Source organism: Humulus lupulus, chromosome 4 (assembly GCF_963169125.1).
Source record: "Humulus lupulus chromosome 4, drHumLupu1.1, whole genome shotgun sequence".
Classification (NCBI taxonomy): Eukaryota; Viridiplantae; Streptophyta; class Magnoliopsida; order Rosales; family Cannabaceae; genus Humulus; species Humulus lupulus.
In genome coordinates, this window is record NC_084796.1 from 129,429,253 (window position 1) to 129,455,660 (window position 26,408).

Genomic DNA, 26,408 nt, shown 5'->3' on the forward strand with positions numbered 1-26,408 from the left:
GTTATGATTCAAATTTTAAAATAAATATAATTAAATGTGTATAAATATACAATACGCGTATAAATCCCCTGATATTCAGGATATATTAACAGATTACAACAAATCCCCTAGATTTAAGGATTGCTAAACAGTAACTGTATTCACACTAAGCTATCGATCTCGAACGTTTGACTTATATTTCTTCGAGATCAGCAAATCATCACGAACTCGCTACCTCTGCTTCCCTCGGTCTTAACAAATAACTTTATAGAGATCGCCCTTTCTGAGCTCATAATGCCTAAGCTCGAACCTCCTTGTCTGATGCCAAAAAATAAAGCAGAAAATTTATACAAGTGTTGAACGCTTGTCATTGTAACTTCGAGCTTGGCTCAAACCTTCGAGATCATGTGGTTTCGAGCTTACCACCTACGACATTGTCATTTTAATATTGACCGAGATTGTCAAACTCGATTCTCATTAATGCTGATCTCATGGCTAGTTTGCATATTTCGAGCTTATACTTTACGAGCCTGACTTTCGAGATGAAAATTTTCTATTCTCAAAATTTGGGTGTAACAGAGAGCTTTAGTGGCGGTGTGTACCTATGCGGCTTGCTCGATCACCACGGCCGGGGTAGCTTGGGAGGAACTAGGATTAGACCCTATTGTTTCCACTTAGGATGGCTAAATTGTATCTGTTTATCTTTTATCAATCTGTAAACTAATTTTTTGGATCCCGTGTACGAAATTAATATTTTAATGAAAAATAACCATTTCTGACCAAATCATTTATTACTTAACCTTGACTTAGTCTTTAATTACATATTTAAGTTCAAACGACTTGCTTAGTTGGTTAAGAACTATTTTAAACACACAGTGTAATGATCTTGGTTATCCAAGGCATTACAACTTGGTATCAGAGCTGTCTAAGTTTAAGAGTTCCTGAAGACAGGTTGGGCGTGTACACTTTCCGCTAAAGATAAGCTTGACTCATTGTTATGTATTTATTGGCATGATTATGATTAATTATTTAAATTGAACCTATGTGTCTTATCTTCATGGTAATATAGAATACATGATGTGTATGAATATATATGGTAGTGATGGGATTTGATATTTAATGCACGAGTAATGTAGACTGGTGCTTTTATATGCTTAATGTGTGTATGATTATTGTGGTTGTTTGGACCTGGTATTGTTAGGATGGGGGTTGCTGATGTTAGTTAGGGTCGAAACCCTCCATCTGTCCGTGGAGTTCACAGCAGACGTTCTCTGGTATGCGAGTTAGGTTCCTATAATAGGATAAGGAGATTAGATGGTTGAGACAGCAGGTTCCATTGGGGAAACGTTGTTTCGTATGTCTTGACAGTAAGGACACCAGTGTTGGTTCAATTCGAGGATGGAAACTGACTAGAGTTATCGTATGAACGACGTTAGAAATATTATCCTCTAGTTTTCGAGGATGGTTTGGGTATGCTCAAGAACTGATCAATGAATGGGTGTGATGAATTCTGTCCTTCAAGATATGAGAATGGTAAGTCATGATAGGGTAGCTCCACCATGCATAAGTGGTGGGAGGATGCCCGGATGTGGTGGGAAGTCGTACCCCAGACCCAGAACGTTGTCATGATGGGTTGGGAGGAATTCAGAGAGTGACTTGACAAAAGAGACTACTATGACGTAGTTTGAACTGCGAAGACTAAAGAGGTTATTAACTCAGTTTAGAATGGTAAGAAGATAGCAGAATATGTCAATAAATTTGATGGGTTGGACAACTCGTTTTAGATTTAATACAAGTAGGTATAGGTTAGGAAGAACGATTTATTTAATGACTGAACTCTGGGACGGCCCAGAGCGTTAGGGTCACTCCAGTGCTTGAGATTTTCATCTGTGCTCGGGTAGTGGGGAGGGCCTTGTTATTAAAGACATAAGATATGGGGTATGAAGCGAGAATGTCGTAAGGAAAGAAGCGCGGGCAATAGTGTTCCCATTAGCGGGATTAAGTAAGGGTAGATGCCAAGTAATCAGAAAAGAAGGATTCCTGATAGTGCTACTGCTCCTAGTTTAGATAAGAAGGATTATAGTTTACAGGATAGTTGCCAAGGCGGCAGTGAGAAGGGAGGACTGGTCTGCCTTGTTACATTCAAAGCCCGAGGCTAGTTCCTTGGAGATGATCGGTTGACTTGTGAGTCCTCGTTCTTTATTATATAATCAGCTAGAAGAGTTTGGTATTGCGTATCTCCCAGGAAAGATTCAGATACGAGGTACATGCCTCAAGGTTGTTATGCAGTGGGGCTTAGGATATTGGTGCCTGCTGGGGAAGAGTGGGGAAACTTTCAAGAGAAGAATTGGAACACATGTGGTAAAAGGTTTATATTAAAAGTAATTAAGCTTGTCATATGAGAGTTTTGATATGAGCCTGAGTAGGAGCTAATCTATTCAATAAGGGGCAACCATGGATAACAAGAGATAGTAATAATGTCTATATTTGGAAGGGAAGGACCCGATTGCATCTATGAGATGCTTGGACGTTGGGGTAGATAACGCTGGGAAAGTATCAGTTAGACTGAATGGAAACTGGAGTAGCCAGTAAGGTTTTAGATGGGTGCACAAAGGAATGTTGGATACACTACGGGTTTGGGTATGGAAAGACTTGGTATTAGGGACATCATGAAGAATTAATGGTTCAGTTGAAGAAAGTAATTGATTTAAGGATGAATCAGACGGAGCATCGTCTCGTGGAACACGTGGGCATCACTTGTCAAGGATGAAGGGTTTAATTGTAAAGCCCTGGTTACCCCAGAACAGTTACGGTGAACTGGAAATTTAACTCGCTACCCAAGTCCTTTGGTTAAAAGGGTGCTTCTAAGTGTTGTTAACAGGCTAAGGTGAAAAACCAATAAAAAAGAAAGGATATATTTTATTAAATACATAAAACTGTTCATGGGCCCATTAAAACATTTACCATTTACTTACAACTCAAAATGGTCATCACTGTTTCAAATTTACAAACCCGTCGACCTAAGCGGCAAAAATAGGGTAAACCCCCGAGTTCCTCTGAGAACTCCTTGGCCGTGGTGGTTAAGCGGCCGCATATGTACACATCAACACCTAAGCTCTCCGCTCAAGGCTGGGTGAGCTTTTCTTTCCCTTTACCTGCACCACATAGCACCCATGAGCCAAGGCCCAGCAAGAAAACACAATAATGCATATAGATATTAACAACTGATTATTATTATAATCGCACAGAGCTTATAGGTCTTAAATAGATGAGTGAATATCACTTGAGGTTCTGGTAAACCATAATGAGTGACTAACAAGCAAGTCACTAATTTAAACAGATGAGTGATTGCTAGGTAATTCACTAGCTTAAACAGATGAGTGACTGTTGGGTAAGTCACTAGCTTAAACCGTTGAGTGACTGCTGGGTAAGTCACTAGCTTAAACATATGAGAGACTGATGGGTAAGTCTCTAACTTAACAGATGAGAGACTGGTGGGTAAGTCTCACAAGCGCGTTTAGTTTTCATCGAACTTGAGGTCGGTCCGGTATTAACGCTCTTCTGAGTCATTTAATGCAGATGTCGATTAGATCTAATCTTTATTGGCTTGCATTGAACACGCTAAGGCCGTTCTCACTTATAAGTCAGCACTGTGTGACAAGTGCCCAGTACCACTGCCGAACTTGACTAATAAGTCACAGCTTCACAGTTGACACTGACACCTTTGCCAAATTTGACTAATTATTCAGTACCATGCATAAGTGATCAAGATTTGCTAAGCATTCAATAATCAATCCATGTCTACATTTACACAATCAACATGCCTCAAGAATAACCATGCATGTCACATATGGGGTGCAGTTTTCTTACATCTGATTCGTGTGAGAATGAATAAAAGAACGACCCTTGAGAACGATCTGACTTTTAGTCCTTTAGTGGTCACCTAGTTATAACCAATTATGGGACACCATCAATAAAATGATAAACAAAGGTTCCCAAACCAAGATCTAACCTCCGGGACATCAATCCCCACTAATCCAGGTAGTAGGAACAATCCTGATGCCTAAAACCAAGTTCACAGGGCCAAAACACTCAAACGGGCTCAAACCTGTCCAAGGGCTATGGCCCTAACACCATGGGCCATGGCCCCCAGCCACTCCAGGAGCAAGGGCCACGGCGCCCAACACCTAGGGCCGCGACGCCCAACAAAGGAAAAATTGCTCCACCTGCTTCTTCGAGCTAGGGCCGCGGCCCCCAACCCAGAGGCATCCCCTAACACGTTTTTCTTCATCCCAAACCTCCCAAAAACATGCCTAAACACTTCCAAATCAAAAAATCAAAGTTCCCAAGCTTCCCAATGATCCAAAACCATCAAAACCCGAGGCTCAAATGAACCGAAAACTCAACAAATCACAAAATCCAATTATAAGCTTAGAAACTCTAAAAACTCAAAACTTAAAACTTCGATTACCTTTGATTGGGTTGTTTCTCATCAAATCCTTCAGTCAAGAAGCTTCTAATCTTTCCTAGGATCACTATACCTCGATCCTCGCTTGATTCCGACTCCTAGAACTCGAGATTTCTTCGAAAATGCTTCGAATGGTCAAATGAACTAACAGAAGAAGAACGAGAGGTTTTCTAACGTACGTTCTATCTGACAAGCTACTTCAAGCTTAAGTGACCTCAAATAAAACCTAGTGCTCGAGGTCCCAAAAACTCCCCCGGGGACATTATAGTAAAAACTTCCAGAATTTCTTCCTGATTACAATAACTCCCAATTTATCATCAAATAACATTCTCATTACTCAATATCGAATTAAAAGACCCCCGTTATGACAAAACCGCTAATCCATAATATAAGATCGTCTCATGCCGAATAGCTCGAATATATCTCCATAATAATGGGATCTCATTCACAAATCACAATATGTACCCAAATACACAAATATGCCCTCAACGCGCCAAATTACCAAAACACCCTAATATTCAAATGTGGACCCACATGCCTGCATATAACATCATATTATAATATAATTCATATAAACATGCCCATTATCATTTAATGGCATAATTAAACAATTATGGCCCTCCTGGCCTACTAATCCATCCAATAAACCGCATTAGCGATTTCAGGGCATTACATCAATTGCCTAGTTGCAAGGTAGGACAATGTTCTCGGGAATTGATCTTCGATCTGGTTATTACCAGCTGAGGATCGAGGAAAGAAACATTTTAGGAATTACTCCTTGCACCAGGTAGGATATGATGGATTATTTGTGAAGGTTCTCAACTAACTAATGCTTTGGAAAAACAGGTAAGGTTGACAAGCAGAGGGTACAAAAACGACATGGATGGGCGAATGCGGATTCGTTAGGAATGTATTGTACTACTCCCAGTCAGAGGTAGAATGTAAGCGACTACCACATTGATAATACTAGGACTGGTAAAGCAGGGTTTTAGGTAAGACTCCAGAAAATGTAAGCTTCAATTTCTCCAAAGGTCATGTTATAGGAAATGGAGGGATCATGTATGAAAGAACTCAATCAAAAGTCACAAAGAAATTACTGAAGAACGTCTGAGGGGTGAGAAGTACAAGGAGATCAGTAAGACACGTCAATTACTATTTGAAGCATCTTCAAGAACAGTTACACCCAAGATTGGGATAACACAATAACCTAACGTTGGCATGTTAATTCCATTTTTGGCATATTTAATTTGACAAAAATATTTTTATTTTCTTATTATATTCGGTTGTATATAAATAAATATTATTGATATATGTTTTATTTATTTTCAATAATAAAGGTATAATTGATGACAAACTTTTCTATATTAGGAATGTTTGCCGAAAATAGTGTGGCTTTATTATTTTAAAATCAAATCTTTTTGAAGTGTCTTTTGCCAGCCGATTACCTCATTGTATCTGACCATATAATTGAGTTTTATTGCATGATCAGGTTATAAAAGGGAAGCCTTGATTCCTACATCAAAGGATGGATTGTTACCATATATATAACTCACGATTTTGTAGCTACAGAATCAAGAAATCCTGTCAAATTGAAGAATTCTTTTAGGAAAGTTTCCTTGTGGGCTTAGGTTGGGTTCAAACGGTGTATTAGCTGTCCAATATGAGTATAATGACTATAAATACTCATATTGGCCACTAGGTTTTAGTTACATCATTTTGTATTTCATTCTTATTTATAAAAGAGAGTCTTTGTTTTGTAGAGGTGAGTGAGTTCAACTCTACCTCTGTTTTTCAGTGTCCTTGTAATTGTTTTTAGTCCTCAAATAGTTCTACAAAGGAGGAGAACAAAGTGCAAAACTTCAGGAGAAGGTTCTTCAAGCCTTCGGGAGAAGGTGGTTCAAGTCTTGCTCCGGGAGGAAGCAAGCACACTTCAAGCAGATCGAAGGGAGTTCGTATTCTTGAAGGTTTGGCAAGGTTCATTTGTAAAGGTGGAATGCATCAAGCTTGCAGCATATAATAAGAGGGAGTCTATTTATGTATAAGTCAAAAAATTTGTATTTTTGAGATCTTAATAATGAATCTTATCTCTGGGCGTGGCCCCATGGACTAGTAGCAATCTGCAAGGATTGATGATACCACGTATGAAAACCTTGTGTGTTTTTATTTTCTGCACTTTAGTTATTTTCTGGTTTTCTAGTATGCAGTTACAAAACCCTAGTCTATAGCTACAGAATATTTGTTTCAGTACCAACTTAATAATTTGGCATTTAATTAATAAATTAATTAACTAATAAGCTAGTATTTATAAAATACGGAATTTCAATTAGTATCAGAGCAAGTCATTAAACTCATAGTGAGCTCTTGAGGTTATATTTTTCTGTTTAATTTGTTTTGTGTGAGATGTCGTTCTTTGCAGAAGGAAACTCCATCAATCGGCCACCTTTATTAAATGATACTAATTAACCATATTGGAAGGTCAGAATGAGGGCATTCATCAAGTCAAAAGATGAGAGGGCTTGGAGATCTATGCTCTCGGGTTGGACTCCACCAACTGAAAAAGATGATAAAGGTAATTCAAAGGTAAAATCTAAACTTGAGTGGTCCATTGAAGATGAAAAATTATCTGGTTATAATAATAAAGCTTTGCATGCAATTTTTAATGGTGTTGGTGAAGGCTTTATAAAATTGATATCATCTTGTGAATTTGCAAAGGAGGCATGGAAAATCCTTCAAACTCAGTTTGAAAGTACCGCTGATGTAAAGAGATCACGTTTTACCATGTTGCAAACTAGATTTGATGAGTTAAGAATGTTGGAAACTGAAACATTATCTGAATTTTATGAAAAGTTGTTTGATATTGCTAATGGGTTTTTTGCCTTGGGATAAAAACTAGATGAATCTGTGTTGGTTCGAAAAATAGTTCGTGTGCTTCTATACAGGTTTGACACGAAATTGCTAGCAATGGAGGAGGCTAAGGATTTTGGCAAAATGAAGGTTGAGGAGCTTATGGGATCGTTAAGAACATTTGAGCAAAATCAACAAATAAAGCAACAGGGTAAGACGAATCCTTCTATTGAAAAAAGCATTGGTATTGCATTTAAAGTTAAGGTAAAAGATGTTTCTCATGATGAGAAAGATGATAAAATGGCATTATTAACAAGAAATTTTCAAAAGTTCATGAAAAAGGTTGGAAATAAAAAGAATTTTTCAAAAACTCCAAAAGGTAACACCTCTTCTAAACCTTTTATTTCTAACAATAAAAAAGGTATTCAATGTTGGGAATGTGGAGGTTATGGTCATGTTCAATCTGAATGTGCCAACACATTGAAAAAGAATAAAAAAGTTTTTAATGTTACTTGGAGTGATGATGATTTTGAAAGTAGTGAAGAGGATAATGAGAAAGTTGCTCTAACTAGTGTTTTGTCAAGTGCTCTTCAGGAAAGAGGAACAATTTTGTGTTTAAACAATACCTTGACTGATGTCGATAAAAAGGAAATTGACTCGGATTCAAACGAGTCAAAACTCAATAAGGAATCATTGGCTGAATCATACAAGGTAATATATGGTAAGTGGTTATAGGTTTATACTGAAAATCGTTCCTTGGATAAAATGAATAAAGAATTGTCTCACAACGTCAAAGATCTTGAAGAAAATAATAAATGTTGTGAATTTGAGTTGTGTTCAAGAAATTATGAAATTGTATTTTTGACAAAAGAACTTGACAAATTGAAAAGAAATTTTAAAATGCTAAATCCAGGTTCTAACCTTTTTGAGGAGGTTTAGACTTCAGGTCAACGGAGTCATGCTGGATTGGGTTTTGTTGAAACTCAATCAACAATGAATACTAAATTTGTTAAATCTAAAAATATGTCTTCTGGATATTCTGATTCAACTTTGTAGGGTTCTGTTTTTACTGCTGGACGTTCTGTTTCTACAGAAATGAAGCAGTCAGGTAAACCTGAAAATTCTCATGGGAAAAAGAAACATTTCATTCGCTCTTGTCATTTTTGTGGAGTAAAAGGTCACATTCGACCTAGATTTCTTACTTTGGAAATTTTAAAGTGTTTCAAAATAAACATGTTTTTCAAAAATAAAAATGGGTTGTCAAAAATAAATGTCTTGCTAGTATCTCTTGTTTAAAAACTGCTGCTTCTCAAATGTGGTAGTTTGACAGTGACAGGTGATAAAGACTTTCTTGTTAACATTTGACCAATGCAATGTGGAGAAGTTACTTTTGGTAATGGTATAGTTGGAAATGTCATAGGGATGGGAACTCTTAATTTTGAAGGTCTACCCAGGCTTAAGAATGTAACGTTGGTTAAGTACTAAGAGTTAATCTTCTTAGCGTTAGTCAAATTTGTGATCAGAATTACATTGTTAATTTTGATAGTAATCGTTGCTATGTTGTTAATGATCAAGATGAAATTATTTTGCAAGGTTTTAGATCTAATGATAATTGTTACACTCTCACTACCTATGCTACTTGTCACTCTGCCATAGATAACACTACTGATTTATGGCATGAAAAGATTGGAGACATTCATTTAAAAACTTTGAAAAACTGTCAAATGCCGAAATTGTTCGAGGATTACCCAAACAGGGTAAAGAATCTGTGGGAAAATGCGAACCATGTCAACTTGGTAAGCAACTGAAAATTTCTCACAAAAGTATTCCTGATGTGAATACTTCAAAAGTTCTTGAACTTCTTCATATGGATCTAATGGGTCCAATTCAGGTTGAAAGTTTGAATAGTAAGAGATACATTTTTGTGTGTGTTGATGATTTCTCTCGGTTTTCATGGGTAGATTTTTTGAGAGAAAAATCTGATACTTTTGATGCTTTTAAATCTCTTTGTTTGAAATTGTGTGTGGAAAAAGATTGTAATATTGGAAAGATTGTTCAGATTAGGAGTGATCATGGATAAAAATTTGAAAATACTATTTATGATGAGTTTTGTAAATCTCAAGGTATTTCTCATGAATTTTCTGCTCCTAAAACTCCTCAACAAAATGGAGTCATTGAAAGAAAGAACCGAACTCTGACAGAAATGGCTAGGGTATTGTTAAACAGCAAGAAACTTACCAAGCGTCTATGGGCTGAAGAAATTAACACTGCTGCACCATCAACAAGGTGTTTTTGCGACCAGGCACTCAAAATACTCCTTATGAGATCTAGAAAGGTAAGAAACCAAATGTGAGACATTTTCATGTTTTTGGCAGTGCTTTTTATATTTTGAGGGATCGTGATCATACTTCTATTAACAGTAGGGCTTATCGTGTTTATAATATGAGAACTCAAACTGTGATGGAATCTGCTAATGTTGTTTTTGATGATCTAAAAGATTGCTCTGAGTTTTCCACAGAAGAACAGATTGAAGGTTTGCTAGAAAAGTCTGCTGTACTGGCAGACGATTTGGAAGCAATCAAAGAATCTTCGTCTTAGGCTACACCTCAAGATTCTGTAGCTACAACTGATGATTTTCCAGAATCTTCAATGGAGAAAGAAACTAAGCAACCACCAAACATAATCACTGATCCAATTAAAAGAGAACCACCTTCCAGAGTCATGAAGAATCATCCTACCGATCTCATACTTGGGAACATGGATGAGAGCATGGTTACTAGAATAAGGTATGCTAATTTGATTCAATTTTTGTATTCTGTCTCTTCTTTAGAGCCTGAAAATGTGAAAGTTGCCTTGATGGATGAAGCATGGATTCGGGCAATGCAAGCAGAGCTGGTTTAATTCATTCACAATAAAGTATGGACACTTGATCCTAGACGGACTTGTGCTAATGTCATAGGAACAAAGTAGATTTTAAAAAACAAAAGTGATGAATTTGGTACCATCATTCAAAACAAGGCAAGATTGGTTGCCCAAGGTTATACTCAAGTTGAGGGTATTGATTTTGATGAACTTTTTGCTCCAGTAGCAAGTCTTCAGTCCATCAGGTTACTTCCTTCCATTGCTTGTATTATTGGTTTTAAATTGTACCATATGGATGTTAAATCTACTTTTTTTGAATGGTTTTTTGAAAGAAGAATCTTTTGTTGAGCAACCCAAAGGATTTGAGGATCCACATTTTCTTGATCATGTTTATAGGTTAGACAAGGCGTTTTATGGTTTGAAACAAGTCCTTCGTGCTTGGTATGAACGTTGTTATCCAGATTTCCAGATAGCGTTTAGATCGATGTCCTCGGGGAAGCAGAATTATCGATGTCTTTCACGGTAGGTGACCAGAGCTCGCGGGTGGACAGAAAGGCTTCGCCTCTCCCGTTTAGTGTCCGGATTACTCTTCCAAGAAAACACAACACGGAAACTCGTCAACTCTCTCGGACTCCCGAAGGGGTATCCTTCGGGGAAGCCCCTTCCAGGAGAAGCTCTTCAAGTAGTCTCCGCGGAAACAGTTCCGTGCCTCGCACGGAACAAAACCAAACGGTCGAGTCCTGGAGGAGGCATATTTGGAATGATATCCGCCTGACACAGGATCCCGCCTGACACGCCCGTCAGGTCAAAGCCGCACATATCCCAGCACGCCTAAGGGTACCTTTTCGCCTACTGTTCCGCTGACAACTTGGAAAAGACGGCTGACTTTGTGTGTTCCCCATACTTTCACGTAAATATACCCACATAGAGTCTTGTAGCCATGCTACTACAGTAATTGTATCCCCTATTTATGGCTGGTGTAATTAAGACTCATGTACGTAGAGAAAAACCCTAATCTGAAACCCTAGCTATAAAGACCCCTTCATTTTACAAGAAGAGGGACGGCCAAGAGATCACATAGCAAAAACTCTACTAAAATCTCTCTAGCTTCATCTTCTTCAAGAGAACCCGAGAGAAACACTGTGAGTGTGTGAAGTTCTTGTACACTAGCCATCTTACTGTAACCTTTTCCAAGTATAATAACATCGACTCGTGGACTAGGGCTTGTTAACGCCTGAACCACGTAAAAACACTGTTTGTTTAGTTACATTTTAGCACTTCTACAGTTCTTATCTTTTTATTATTCTGTTTGTATTCGTTTCCGAAAAACTCGGTAAACATTTTGGTGCTTTCATTGAGAGCTGTAGGAAGTTATTAGTCAGCTCTTTTTCTGTGTACGTTTTTTGTATTCACTTCGTGCTAAAGAGATGGTGACTACGAGAAAATCCGCTGTTGACAAAAATGCTACGGTCAACCCCGATACCGTGATGGAAGATGCGGTACAAAACGAACCCTTGGACTACCAAGGTGAAGGCCCGACGTCCCGCCAGGATCGGGTCAGTACTGAAGATACGACATACTTAGAAGACGAAGAAGAGTATGTCCAAGACGGTTATTACAAGGACGGCTGCTACTATGAGAAGGACACAGAATTGGTCCAAGTAGCCGAAGAACTGGAGGTCACCAAAGCCAAGCTTGCTGAGCAGGAGTGCCTCTCCGAAAAAATGCAGCGCATGATGGAGTGCCTCCAAAGCAAGTTCGGATAACTAGGCGACTCGGACGAGGACGCCTCTGTTTTAGGTGGTGATGATGCCGCTATGCCGGATCCAGCCGCTGCTGGACCATCCAAAGCCGCCCCTAACAAGGGCAAAGAAAAAGTTGGAGAGCCTGTACGCGCTGACGCCCCTGCACCTCCTAAAGGCGTGAATCACCAGGCCGACTGCCCCCCCCGCGCGCAGAAGGTCTCTGGCGCTCCTAAGCCCAGATGTCCTTCAGCCCCAAGGGGGCACTCCGTGCCTAAAGGGCCCGGTGCTAAGACACCCAGGCCTAGGGGAAGGAACAACCGCCCCAGTGATTCCGTCAACCAGGACGGTCGGGCTGCGAACTCGCACTCCGAAGATAGCTGGTCCACGGTGGACCTAAGAAGAAGGTTGGAGGCCAAGTATGAAAAGGCCAAAGGAGAAAAGGCCCGGCCTCGCGGAGATGACCTCCGAAATCATATTAATGACAAGCTCCGGGGACGTGACCTCCCGGAGAGTGACACGAAGAGGCTCGAGTGACAAGCTGCCTTGTCCAAGCTGGTCTGGAAGCAAAGTGGGGCCCTGTCAGACTCTGAGGAGGAAGAACCGGAGCCATGTATTCGGAGGATCGCGGAAACGTCCCTCCCGGATAACTTCAAAATGCCTCACATAGAATTATATGATGGGAGGACAGACCCGCGTACCCACCTAGCTAAATACAACAAAATGATGCAAGTGGCGCGTGTCAGTGAGGACGCCAAATGCATGTGCTTCTCACTCACCCTTACCAAGTCAGCGGAGGACTGGTGGAAAAGATTATCTCTCGGATCAATCCACAGTTGGAAGGAGCTACAGTCCGCGTTTAGGAGGCAGTTCATTGCTGCCCGCGACCACGACATGGAGGTTGGTTCCTTAACCAACATCAAGCAGCAGCCCAATGAGAACCTCAAAGCCTTCATTCAGAGAATGATGGAAGCTGCTGCAAATACCAAGGTCAGCGATGACATGAAGCTGATCGCCCTTCAATCGGGCCTTACTGTCGGCTCCCTGCTATGGGGAGAAATGCAAAGGAGACGGGCAGAAACGCTGTCCGAATTCATGTCAAAAGCTCAGGGAATCATCAACCTTGAGGATGCCTACCAGCAGGCCTTTGGAGTTCCCCCGGCTCCAACGCCTTCCGTGACTGCGCCGAGCTTTGCTTCGCAAGCTCCCGCACCAGCCCTCATGCTTCCAGGAACCCAATTCACTCCAAGTGTGTATGGGCCTTCTGCGTCTGCCCAGACCCCGAGTCAAACCCATTTCTCTGGGTACGGAGCTGTACAAACCGGATGTAGTATCGCTCCTGGCATGCCGCAGCCGCAAGCGGAAGTCCCAGAACGAAATTTGAGCCAATCGCGGAGCAAACGAAGCGGAAGAAACTCCAACCGGGGAGACCATTCAAAGAAACCCCGGAACGACTATGAGCCCAAGTTCACGGAATATACCAGTTTGATAGACTCACGAGAGAATGTCTATCGGGCGACCTGTAATATGGTCAACTACAGGAAGCCCCCGAAAGTATCTCACGGAGGAAGGCGTCCGCGAGACTCCAATAAGAGGTGTGAGTTCCACGGAGACGTGGGGCACACCACGAATGAGTGCCTTCAGCTAAAGGATGAGATCGAGTCCCTGGCAAGAGCAGGACACCTCGGTCAGTGGGTGAGGATACCCATTATCTATCCCGGACAGGGGGTAGTTCACGGAGCTGCATATTCCCCGGGACAGAGGGGGACCGCTAGCGCTCCTGGAGCCGGTCACCCCTAAGCTCCCGGGTCTTAGTTCCCAGCGCTTCCTGCTCCACCCGCTCCGGCGCCCATTGCCTTGATGGCTCCAGGACCGGGCAACCCATATCCGCCCGGCCTTGCTCCGCCACCCGTTGACGGACACGTAGCCACCATTTCCGGAGGACCGCACCTTGCCGGAAGCACCCGCAACTCCCAGAAGAGGTACTTGAGGGAGTTAGAACACACCGAGGAGATGTGCGCCTTGGTTCAATCACCTGCTCAACGTCCCCGAATGATGGATCTTCCCATAACCTTCACGGAGGACGATGCTCGACATGTGCACTTCCCCCACAATGATCCCCTCGTGGTGGAAGCCCAGATTGCCAATAAGAAGGTCTCACGGATCTTGGTCGATAACGGAAGCTCCGTGAATATCCTCTTCAAAGCGGCCTTCCACGCGATCGGATTAACCGAGACAGACTTGGCCCCATGCCCCATCCAGCTTCAAGGGTTCAATGGGGACGCACTCATGCCATTAGGCAAAATTCAACTTCCAGTCACCCTCAGAGGAGAAAGCGACGCTTGTGCCTTCAAGCACAGCACATTCGTGGTGGTCGACTGTCCCACGGCGTATAATGCCATCTTAGGCCGACCGGTCCTAATCGATTGTGGGGCCATAACCTCGATATGCCACTTATGTTTGAAGTTTCCATGCGACGATGGGCGTATTGGCACCCTCCGAGGAGACCAACGAAGTGCACGGAGCTGTTATAACGTCTACGTCCGATCCGTCTGCACGGTCCAGGAGACATTTGCTGCCATTCCTTTGGCGGAAGAATTACCAGAAACTGGGGGTGCTCAGGAGGCATACTTTGACGAACTCGACCCAAGAGTGGGAATCGAGAAAGCAATAGAGCCGATGGAGGAAGTCGAAGAGGTGATCCTCAACCCGGGAGAACCCACCAAAGTCATTCAGGTGGGGAGAAACCTGCCGTCGGCCATTCGAGATAAGATCGTGGCCACCGTGAAGGATAATCAGGATATCCTGGCATGGTGCCACGCTGATATGATGGGGATTAATCCTAATGTTGCGTGCCACGCACTCAACATAGACCCATCTGCAACTCCAATTCGCCAAAAGAGGAGGCCGTTAGACCCAGTGAGGGCCGAAGCCGTCAAAGCTGAAGTGGACAAGTTGATGTCCATAGGATTTCTCCAGGAGTCGCACTATCCCGTGTGGTTGGCCAACCCAGTTCTGCTCCCGAAACCCGATGGGTCCTGGAGAATGTGCATTGACTTCACGGACCTAAACAAGGCCTGCCCGAAAGATTGTTTCCCTCTTCCGCGAATCGATCAGATGGTAGACGCTACTTCCGGGTACGAACTCTTATCCTTCATGGATGCGTACTCCGTATACAACCAGATCAAGATGCATGTCGCGGACCAGGAACACACTAGCTTCCTCACGGACAAGGGTGTCTACTGTTACGTGGTCATGCCTTTCGGTTTGAAGAATGCTGGGGCGACGTACCAGCGTCTAGTAAACAGAATGTTCAAGGACCAACTGGGGAGGAACATGGAGGTGTACGTGGATGACATGTTGGTAAAGTCCAAGACCTCCGGGGACCACAGTGACGACCTTGAGGAAGCTTTCGCCGTGATCCGAAAGTACGGGATGAAACTGAATCCAAAGAAATGTACTTTCGGGGTCTCGTCTGGAAAGTTCCTCGGTTTCATTGTCAGCTCCCGCGGAGTGGAAGCCAACCCTGAGAAAATAAAGGCGTTCATAGATATGCCTTCCCCCCGGAAACATAAGGATGTCCAGAGCGTTACCGGAAGGATAGCTGCTCTCAGCCGCTTCGTATCCAAGGCCACTGACAAGTGTATCCCCTTCTTCAATGTGTTGCGAGGAAACAAGAAGTTCGAGTGGACCCCCGAATGCGAAGCAGCCTTCCAACACCTCAAAGAACATTTAACCCGAGCTCCCATTCTGTCCAAACCTGTCGAAGGAGAGGCGTTGTTCTTATACTTAGCTGTGACTGAGCACGCAGTGAGTGCCGCTCTCGTCCGGGAAGATGGCCGTATCCAGCTCCCTGTGTATTACGTAAGCAAGAGGTTATTGGACGCCGAGTCCAGATATTCAATGATCGAGAAACTCTCCCTCTACTTGCTAATTGCTTCACGGAAGCTGAGGCCATATTTCCAGGCGCACACCATCAAAGTACTCACCAACCACCCTCTCCGACAAGTCTTGCAGAAGCCTGAGTCTTCTGGCAGATTGCTTAAATGGGCCATGGAACTGAGCCAGTTCGACGTCCACTACCAACCACGTGTTTCCATAAAAGGTCAAGCTCTCGCGGACTTTATTGTGGAATGCTCGGGAATGAATGACCTCCCGGAAGATCCTGTCCCGGAACTTCCCACATGGAAGGTCTATGTAGACGGGGCCTCAAATGAAAAAGGAGCTGGAGCGGGGGTCATCCTAATATCTCCCCAAGGGCATCAGCTCCAGAGCGCATCCGTTTCGCGTTCCCAGCATCCAACAACGAGGCAGAACACGAAGCTATGTTAGCTGGATTACGACTGGCCAGAGAAGTCGGAGCCCAAAAAATCGAAGTATACAGCGACTCCCTACTTGTGGTAAACCAAATATCCGGGGAATACCAGACGAAAGGCGAAAGAATGGCTGCCTACGTGTCCCTCTCTCGCGACCTACTGCAGCATTTCAAAGGCCACCAAATCCGCCAGGTCCCCCGGGACCAGAACTCACTCGCGGACACGCTGGCCAAGCTTGCAACGGACCCGGAGATTGAACAGTATGGCTTAGTCCCCATCGGGCACTTAGAAGCCCCCAGTACTGAGACACGAAGGATAAACGCCATCATCGACCATTCCCACTCCTGGATAGGACCCATCCTCAGATTTCTCACCACCGGAGAGCTCCCCACTGATAAAGCTGACGCAAGGAAGCTCCAATATCAAGCTCCCCGATACGTGGTTATGGATGGAAAGCTTTACCGCAGGGGGTTCTCCATACCCTTCCTTAGGTGTGTTGCCGGAACCGAAGTCAGCACCATCATCCATGAGGTTCACGGAGGCTTCTGTGGCGATCATACCTCCGGGCTGAGCCTCTCCAAAAAGATCCTTCGACAAGGATACTTCTGGCCCACCATGAAGAAGGATTGTGTGGATTATGTCAGGAAATGTGAGCAGTGCCAGAGGTACGCCAAAGTTCCGCGAGCGCCGCCTACAGAAATTACCCTAATGACCAGCCCCTGGCCGTTCACCGTTTGGGGCATTGACCTAGTAGGTTCCCTCCCAACTGGAAAGGGTGGAGTGAAGTATGCCATAGTCGCGGTAGACTACTTCACCAAATGGGCTGAAGCTGAACCTATGAACACGGTCACATCTAAAAAAGCACTGGACTTTGTCATAAGGAATATAGTGTGTCGTTTTGGGCTTCCACGAAAAATTGTGTCTGACAACGGAAAGCAATTTGACAGTGAACACTTCACGAACTTCTGTGTTTCGCATGGAATTATCAAAAGCTTTTCCGCAGTCGCCAGACCCCAGGCTAATGGGCAAGTGGAGGCTGTAAACAAAATATTAAAGACCACGTTGAAGAAAAAACTCCAAGCCTGCAAGGCTCATTGGCCGGAAGAACTTCCGCGAGTACTTTGGGCCTATCGCACAACAGAGAGAACTTCGACGGGGCACACGCCTTATTCCATGACCTTCGGTTGCGAGGCCGTCATCCCAGTAGAAACTATGATCCCCTCTCACAGGCAAGATACCTACGACCCTGCCCGGAACCATGCCCTTCTCCAGGAGTCATTGGATATGATCGAAGAGCTCCGCGAGCAGTCGCAGGTCCAACTAAAAATGTACCAAGGCAAGATAGCCCGACACTTTAACATGAGAGTCAAGAGCCGTACATTCGAAGTTGGGGATCTTGTCCTACGGAGAGTATTTCCTGCTACGCAGGATCCGGGAGTGGGAGTCCTCGGACCCAACTGGGAAGGCCCCTACGAAGTCCAAGAAAAAGTGGGCCATGGGACGTATCACTTAAAGAGACTCGACGGATCTAAAGTCCCGCGCGCCTGGAACGCGGAGCACCTCCGCCGTTACTACCAGTAGGCCCCGGACCATCTAGTCGGAAGTCCTTGGTGAAATTAGCAAAAGTGAAAAATGTGGAAATAATCCTCCCTGTTGTAAAACTCACACCTAGCAGGCTAATTTAATGAAACACGGAGAGATTCACTCCGCTTTTACTGCACTTTTTATCCCTGTGTTCAAAGCTGCGTTTTAACAAGTGACCACGCGGTCCGGAGACGTCCGGACCCCACGCTCACTTGGGGGGGGTATACATGGCTAAGGCATAGCCATACGCCCCTTGAACAAAACGTACACAGAACACCACTTATGTGCTAGCATTGTGTTTGAAATTTTTAAATTGTTTGAAATGTTTAAATTGTTAAGCTTAGGTTTATTTGTTGCCATGAACATGCTTGCATTACGTGTCATATGTGCATTATGTGCTTATGTGAAAATTGCCATGGAAATGCCTGCCATTATGTATCATGAAAATTATCTCCTGTGTAGCCCAGCGATGGACAGGACTGGGGGTTGAGGCACGTTCATAGAGCTAAGCCAAAACACCCCCAACTCCCTGACAAGTCCTTTGCAGAATACTCCGCGATCGCTGTAGAGCTTTGCTTCGCAAGCTCCAGCTCCGGGTCCCGCAAGGCGAAAGATGGCAAGATCCGCGATCGCTGTAGAGCTTTGCTTCGCAAGCTACAGCTCCGGGTCCCGCAAGGCGAAAGATGGCAAGATCCGTGATCGCTGTAAAGCTCTGCTTCGCAAGCTCCAGCTCCGGGTCCCGCAAGGCGAAAGATGGCAAGATCCGTGATTGCTATAAAGCTCTGCTTCGCAAGCTCCAGCTCCGGGTCCCGCAAGGCGAGAGATGGCAAGATCCACGACCGTTGTAAGCCTTGCTTCGCAGGGTCCAGCTCCGGATCTCACAAAATAATGCATGGCGAGCTCCTCGGCCATTGCAAGTTTCAGCTCCAGGAGCAGACATGGTCGATCCCCCACTCACAGCAGGCCTTGCTTCGCAAAGCCCCTGCTCCGGGATCACACCTGGTGGGCGTGGCGATTTCCCCGACAGCAACGAGCCTTGCCTCGCAGGGCTCCATGCCAGGTCCCTGAAGTCAGCCTCCATGAGGCTCGCAACAGCAGTTAGTTTTGCTTCGCAAAGATCTAACCTTAAGTCTAGCGACGCTCACCAAAAGAACTCTCATTCCAAGCCATGGAACGGCTCACCGTAGCAATCCCAGCGAACAGTATAACTACAAGTCCCGGGATTGGCTATTTGCCTTAGGAAAGCTAAAATACGGTGAAAGGAGCCTGGCCGTTGGAACCAGGAAACCTTCGTAACCTAGAAACTACGTGGAAAAAGACATCATCCGTTAGAGCTTCAAGTGGGAAGTGCATAGGTTTTGGCCGTTGGAACCAAAACCTCATGCTCCCCTACAACAGATTCTACCGTGTAAAAGTCTACCCTAAGCGCAAAGATAAATAAAGAACTCGGCAGAAAAGAAAGGAGAATGCTATAATTATGGCAAATATGTCCGAAATGAAAAACTCAAAATGAAAAATAATTAAAGATAAAACCCCTTCAAGCATTGGGGGTAGCTGCAGCTTCCACGACCGCGGCTTCGGGGGCATCGGCTTCAACTGAGGCTGGCGGAGTCGGCTCATTGGAAGGCGGAACTTTGTCACGGGAAGGTTCAGAGGTCCCCGCCTCTCCGGGATCTCCCACCTCAGGGGCTACAGCGCGTTCGTCAATTTTGAAAGTTTGGACGTACGCCTCTGGGCCTTGATCCCACACGAGTAGCTTCTCCCTCATGGCTTCGGCATCATCTCCCAGATAGCCTAATACCTCCGGGTTCACTTTCCAGAGTTGATGCATGAGGACCACATGCGATATATTAATCGTCCTGTTCAGTATCACCTCAGCATCCTCCTTCTCCTTCAAGCGCTCCGCCTCGGAGGTTGCCAGCTGTGCCTCCGCGACAATTAGTTGAGCCCTCAATTTTTCCATTTCGGCATGGGAGGCATCCCGCTCCCCCTTAAGAGAATCAATCTCCTTGCGCTGCTCCCTATTTTGGTTCAGCACCGATTGCTTCTCGGTCACATGCCCCCTGGCAGTGAATTGCAAGGCCCCGATCTCTTTATCCTTCTCGGCGAGCCCCAACTGCAGCATAGACACGAGATCCCTGCTCCTCTTATGGAGTTGCTCCTCCTCGTGCAGCTTACTCGAAAGAGTGGAATATTCCTCTTGCTGCTTAAGGAGGAGATCATTTTTTGACTGCAAGCGAGCTTCCAAGGTGTCCTTCTCCACCCTGGCTTGGGACAGCTCTTCCCGGAGCTTGGAGTTTTCGGCCTTCATCCCATCCGACCGCTGTCTAAACTCATTCTCTGCCTTGGCCCGGTACTCTTGATATTTGGCAAGATATTTCTTGTCCGCCTCTTCTTCAGCCGTGTGCCGGGCCTGATCAATCTTCTCCGAGGCCCCCAAGGCCTGTTGGGCCAGTTTCTGCTTCTCCGCCTCCAAGGCCTGGCGAGCCAGCTGGCTCTCCTCCAGCTGAACCAGAACTGCACCAACCTCCCGGAACGAGCGTTCCGCGATCATAGAGGCCTGCAAGGAAAGACAACAGAGTGAGTTAAGCCGGACCAAAAGACAAATGATCCCAAAACACAACAACTGACGGCTTACCCCGGACAGTTGCTGCTTCACAGCGTGTGTCAGCAACAGCGGATCCTTACTGCTACTGATGGCCCATTTCTCATAATTGAGCTCGCACAAGCTCAGGGCCATGTCCTCCATCATCTCAGCTCCGAACGGCGCCAATGCACGTCCGAGCCTAGGCACCAGCCTCTTCTCCAAGGCTGGGCCATCCAAAACCGCTCCGGCCGGGTGAAGGGATCTCACCCCCTCGGCCAGCTCAGCCCTCTTCACGGAAGACAAGTTATCTGCCCTTCCCTGAGTAACAGCCTTCTCCGCCTCTAACCGCCTCTTCAAAAAACTATCGGCCCGTCTTACACCCTCCAGGAGGGCAGCGGGGAAACTAGTTGGCTTCCGAGGGAAGTGGAATTTCAGGCCAGGAAGAGGAAGGTTTGTTGGCTGAGAAGAAGGAGACCCCGAAAGGGTGGACTCCCTTTGGGCTGGAGGAGGAGGCAGACGGGGTATTAAAGCCCCGGTCTGTTGCTTTTGCTGCTGCGGCAGCGGAAGTAATTGCCCTTGTTGCTGCTGCTGGTTTGGATGTTGTGGTTGCTGCAGCTGTGACGTTGGTGATTGTCTCTGTTGTTCTTGTTGCTGCTGTTGTTGTAGTTGTGCTTGCTGTCGTTGCTGTTGTTGTTGCCTTCGACCGGGAGAAGAGTGTCTAAGGCGTTTCTTCTTAGCGCCCTCAGCATCTTCTCCGGGACGCTTGCTCACCCCAGTTGTCTTCACGGGGAACACAAGCCCTTCCCCGTCGCTGCTGCTACTCGAGACCATCATAGTCTCGGAAGGCCCGTCGGCAAGAGACTTCTCTACCCTCAGAGACACTTGCGCCTCGCCACTTGTCTTCTTGGGGGAGGCAGTTTTACCTCCCCTACCAGCCTTGGTCTTCCGTTTTTTCCCCGTGGACGGGTCTTGGCTAGTGGCAGCCTTCTTAATGAGCAAAGTAACCCTCCCCAACATCTTGGCTTCTGGATACTCTGCAAGAAACGTACAAAGCAAGGTTAACGAACCAACAAGCAATGAGAAAGAAGATAAGCGGAAGACAAGACAATCAACAAGATAAAAGCACAAGCAAGCCCGCCAGCAGGGAACAAGAAACAAGAAAAAGAAAAGTTTGAAAGGGACGACCATGCACGAGAAACGTGGATGGCCTTCCCCGAGCAAAACAAAACACCGCTTCCTGCTCCAGGAAGCTCCCGTACTCCTTGAAGTCCGGGAATGACATGCTGAGGGAAGAAGGGTCAACCATGATGACACCTTCTGGCAGACTACCGTCACTCAGACACCCGAGAAGCTCAACTACCCTATCGCAATATCTGTCAAAAGGTATCCTACGCGGATCTAGCCTAAGGAAGCGAGGATCGAACCCCATCTGAGAGGTCCGGGAAACCTCAGACAGGCTGGGGGTGTGGATCAATCGAAAACTAGTCTTACCTCTCCCGGAGGTGCTAGCCCCCGGAGCCCCTTCGTTAGGGTAAGCCGCGGCGTGGCGGGCCTCGATCTCCTCTTCCTCCGGCTGGGGGTCAGGGAACCTCTCTGCCCAACTAGGAGATAAAGTATTTTCGTCCCGGGCTGCTTGGGTGATCACCTTGGACAGCTCCAGGGCAATCTGCTCCCGGATGTCAGCCGACACCTGACTTTGCCCCCTGCCACTCACTGGCTCGATGTTTTGGAAAGAGGCGAGTAGCCCATACTCCCTCAACGATTCGGAGGTCACAAGTCCCTCCACTTTCAACTCTTCCTCAGAAAGCCCTTCGTAGAACTTGGACCTCCTTATCATCTCCGCGCAGCGAGGTGTCCGCGGAACAACTTCTGCAAAATTCAAATACAAGCATTATAGATCCTCCCAAAAGGCAAATCAAACGCAAAGAAACAAAGTTGAAAAGGAGAGGAAGGAGCACTTACCAGGGATTTTGAAGTCCAAAGATAAGGCTGGCACCCTCTTCAGCGGAAAGCCAGTCGTCAGGAACCAGTATTCCCGGAGGTCTGGAACCCTCGCGGTATGACAAGTGGGGCACATCACGTCCGGGTGCCTTTCCAGCCTATAAAACCCCACCTTGTCTGAATGACCCCTCATAGGCTGAGACTTCAACCCGTAGAAGTACAGCACCTCCTCCGGGGTAGGAGCTTCTAGTTTCCGGGACTTGCAAAAGATGAACCACCCTGCTAGGAGCTTGTAGCTGGGAGGAATCAGCTGGAAGGGGGCAATCCCCGCCTTCACACAGAAATTAGCAAAGTAACTCCTTAGGGGAAAGTGCGCCCCACACACTATGTGTGCCCAGCTCCAGGCACCAAAGCCCTCGTGACTCTGGCTAGCCGACTCGCCCAGCACCGACAGACGGTGCCACATCAGACCTGGGATGTTCTTCAGGCCTGCCTGGGAGGAATACAGCTCCAGCATGCCATAATTCCTTAAAAGGTTCGGCTTTTGGTCCATCTCCCAGATGGAACTATTGGAAGTCGGTGGGCTAGCCGCGACCACTTTCGCCTTTCCTTTCCCCTTTGCACCAGCGACAGGGGAACCCTTCTCCTGGGCAGAATCAGCCTCCCCCACAGCAAGGAGTTGTTCCTTTGAGATGTTCGTCACTGGACAAAAGAAAGAAAGAAGAAAACACTCTAAGCAGTCAGCACCCTTGTCATACCCTAGTGGTATCAAAGGCGTCGGGTAGACCCTCCCCGAAAACTGCTTGGAGAGGCTCCCACCGAGCTTACCGAGGGATTGGCACCATGCCACCCGAAGGGCAGCAAGGAACCAGACTCAGACTCCGAGCCTAAGCCCAACAAAAGAAGTGTTCTTCCAGAGAAAGACACCCTAAAGGCGTTCATGCTTATGCCCTAAAACAACAAAACAAGGAACGACTTTCCAAACGCAAATCGTCAAAGCATGCAAAAAAGGCTACTTATCGACTCACATCAATCACATGCCTACCAAAGCCCTATTCACGCATGCACATAAGCGATAATGGCAGAAACCTTTACTCTAACAACTACCAACAACCTAAGGTTTGGGAGGAAAGAGCAAAGTAGAAACACTTACTGATATTCGGGTAGTTGGAGGTTGAAGGAGTAACTGGATCACTGCACAGCACGATCGTGAGAAGTAAAAGCTGCAAAGACGAACGGCGATTCAAACCAGGAACTTCGGCGAATAAACCCACTGCCAAATCAAAAGAAAAGTTTCCAGATCCTTACCAAAAGAAGTGGTAAGTTCGGAGGAACGGAAGCTGGGAAGCCTGAGAGTTCGAAGGTTTGGAAATCTGAAAATCCGAAAGATAGAGAATTTGAAAGCGTAAAGAGGAAGAAAGGTCCTTTCCCTCGTTTTTATAGCAGGGAAGAAGTCGTTTCGAATTCCTCAAATGGACGGTCCCGATCTTCCCATTCCGTGTGCATCAGATCCAACGGCTGGAGATGAAGCGACGATCCTATTTATGACTCCTCGGATGGGAATAAAGTATTTATTTCCCATCATTACACCACCTCGGGCCCGGAGTACCATTAAAAACCGTCAAATCATTACTCAGATGACTGACGCACGCATACTCAACCAGTCGCCTCACGCACACGTCTTGGTCGCAGAACCATTCCCAGAATGACACGTGGTCCTTGCCGCACTTGAGTACTTGAGTTCAAACAGAAGAAATTCCCTTTCTTTTTCATACTAACACTCAGGCGGGAAAATGGAACCCTTCCGGGAACACAGAAGGTGGCCCCTCGCCTAATCTAAGAGACCGAAATACCCGGAGGACTGTACAAGCTCCCGGATCTCTCAAAGCTCCGTGACCTTGGGGGGTAAATGTTATCCAGATTTCCGGATAGCGTTTAGATCGATGTCCTCGGGGAAGCAGAATTATCGATGTCTTTCACGGTAGGTGACCAGAGCTCGCGGATGGACAGAAAGGCTTCGCCTCTCCCGTTTAGTGTCCGGATTACTCTTCCAAGCAAACACAACACGGAAACTCGTCAACTCTCCCGGAATCCCGAAGGGGTATCCTTCGGGGAAGCCCCTTCCAGGAGAAGCTCTTCGAGTAGACTCCGCGGAAACAGTTTCGTGCCTCGCACGGAACAAAACCAAACGGTCGAGTCCTGGAGGAGGCATATTTGGAATGATATCCGCCTGACATAGGATCCCGCCTGACACGCCCGTCAGGTCAAAGCCGCACATATCCCAACACGCCTAAGGGTACCTTTTCGCCTACTGTTCCGCTGACAACTTGGAAAAGACGGCTGACATTGTGTGTTCCCCATACTTTCACGTAAATATACCCACATAGAGTCTTGTAGCCATGCTACTACAGTAATTGTATCCCCTATTTATGGCTGGTGTAATTAAGACTCATGTACGTAGAGAAAAACCCTAATCTGAAACCCTAGCTATAAAGACCCCTTCATTTTACAAGAAGAGGGACGGCCAATAGATCACAAAGCAAAAACTCTACTAAAATCTCTCTAGCTTCATCTTCTTCAAGAGAACCCGAGAGAAACACTGTGAGTGTGTGAAGTTCTTGTACACCAGCCATCTTACTGTAACCTTTTCCAAGTATAATAACATCGAATCGTGGACTAGGGCTTGTTAACGCCTGAACCACGTAAAAACACTGTTTGTTTAGTTACATTTTAGCACTTCTACAGTTCTTATCTTTTTATTATTCTGTTTGTATTCGTTTCCGAAAAACTCGGTAAACAAACGTCTAACTGAGTTTTAATCTCTCATGGTTATAGAAGAGGAAATGTAGATAAAACACTGTTTATCAAAAACATTAAATCTGATGTTATTTTTGCTCAAATATATGTTGATGATATTGTGTTTGGATCTACTTCTAACTCCGAAGTGCAGGTATTTGTCCTACAAATGCAACAGGAATTTGAAATGAGCATGGTAGGTGAACTCACCTATTTTTTGGGTCTTCAGGTGAAACAATCTGATTATGGCTCATTTGTTTCACAAAGTAAGTATGCAAAAAACTTGGTGAAGAAGTTTGGGCTTGAAAACACCAAACATACTAATACCCCTATGAGCAAAATTTTGAAATTATCCAAAGATGAACAAGGAGAGAAGGTAGATCCTACTTTGTACCAAAGCATGATTGGTAGTTTACTTTATCTTACTGCTAGTCATCCTGATATATGTTATAGTGTTGGTGTTTGTGCTCGTTATCAGGGAAATCCCATGGAATCTCATATTTCTGTCGTGAAAAGAATTATTCGCTATGTCAATAGCACTATTGATTTTGGGATTTTGTTTTCAAAAGACACTAACACTAATTTGGTGTGCTTTAGTGATGTTAATTGGGCAAGAAATGCAAATGATAGAAATAGTACTAGTGGTGGATGTTTCTTTCTTGGAAACAATCTCATTTCATGGCACAGTAAGAAGAAAATTTGTGTCTCTCTGTCAACTACAGAGGCTGAATACATTGATGCGGGTAGCTGTTGTACCCAATTGTTATGGATGAAGCAAATGATGGAAGATCATGGGTTTGATTTGAAAACTTTAACCATTTTCTGTGACAACACTAGTTCTATAAATATTTCAAAAAATCATGTTCAACACTCTCGCACTAAGCACATAGACATTCGTCATCACTTTATTAGAGAGCTTGTATAAAATAAATTCCTTATCTTAGAATATGTTGAAACAAGCAAACAACTAGCAAATATTTTTACTAAAGCTCTTGATTCGGTCCGCTTTATTTCTCTAAGGAAATATTTAGGGGTTTTTACCATTTAATTTTGTGTTCTTGATATTTTTCTTTGACTTAATTGTAATGACCCAACTATTTCTAAGACCTTGGACCATTAAAAGTACTAGACATAGCTACTACTCTTGGAGAAAAAATACATAAGAAATAATCATAACTTTATTGAAACTCTAAAATAATACTGTATCAATAACATAAAAGTATAAAATAAAATATGATAAAGTATGGGATCCCATTGTTTACAAAACAAAAAAAAACATAATTTTAAAT

General features: G+C 44.9%; 1 protein-coding gene across 1 annotated transcript; it reads left to right on the top strand.

The window, feature by feature from the left end:
- The first annotated feature begins 9,940 nt into the window (after nucleotides 1-9,940).
- LOC133832543 (uncharacterized mitochondrial protein AtMg00810-like) lies at nucleotides 9,941-26,044 on the top strand. The gene is made up of 3 exons (XM_062262871.1): nucleotides 9,941-10,186; nucleotides 10,310-10,398; nucleotides 25,159-26,044. Exons 1-3 carry the CDS (start codon nucleotides 9,941-9,943, stop codon nucleotides 26,042-26,044), a joined length of 1,221 nt encoding a protein of 406 aa, XP_062118855.1.
- Nucleotides 26,045-26,408: the final 364 nt, after the last annotated feature.

Excerpts from the sequence above, each read along its gene's own strand:
- LOC133832543 (XM_062262871.1), top strand. The coding sequence starts at position 9,941 with ATGGAGAAAGAAACTAAGCAACCACCAAACATAATCACTGATCCAATT. Across the intron at positions 10,187-10,309 it reads GGGCAATGCAAGCAGAGCTG|GCAAGATTGGTTGCCCAAGG; the intron begins GTTTAATTCATT and ends ATTCAAAACAAG. Across the intron at positions 10,399-25,158 it reads GCAAGTCTTCAGTCCATCAG|AAGAGGAAATGTAGATAAAA; the intron begins GTTACTTCCTTC and ends TCATGGTTATAG.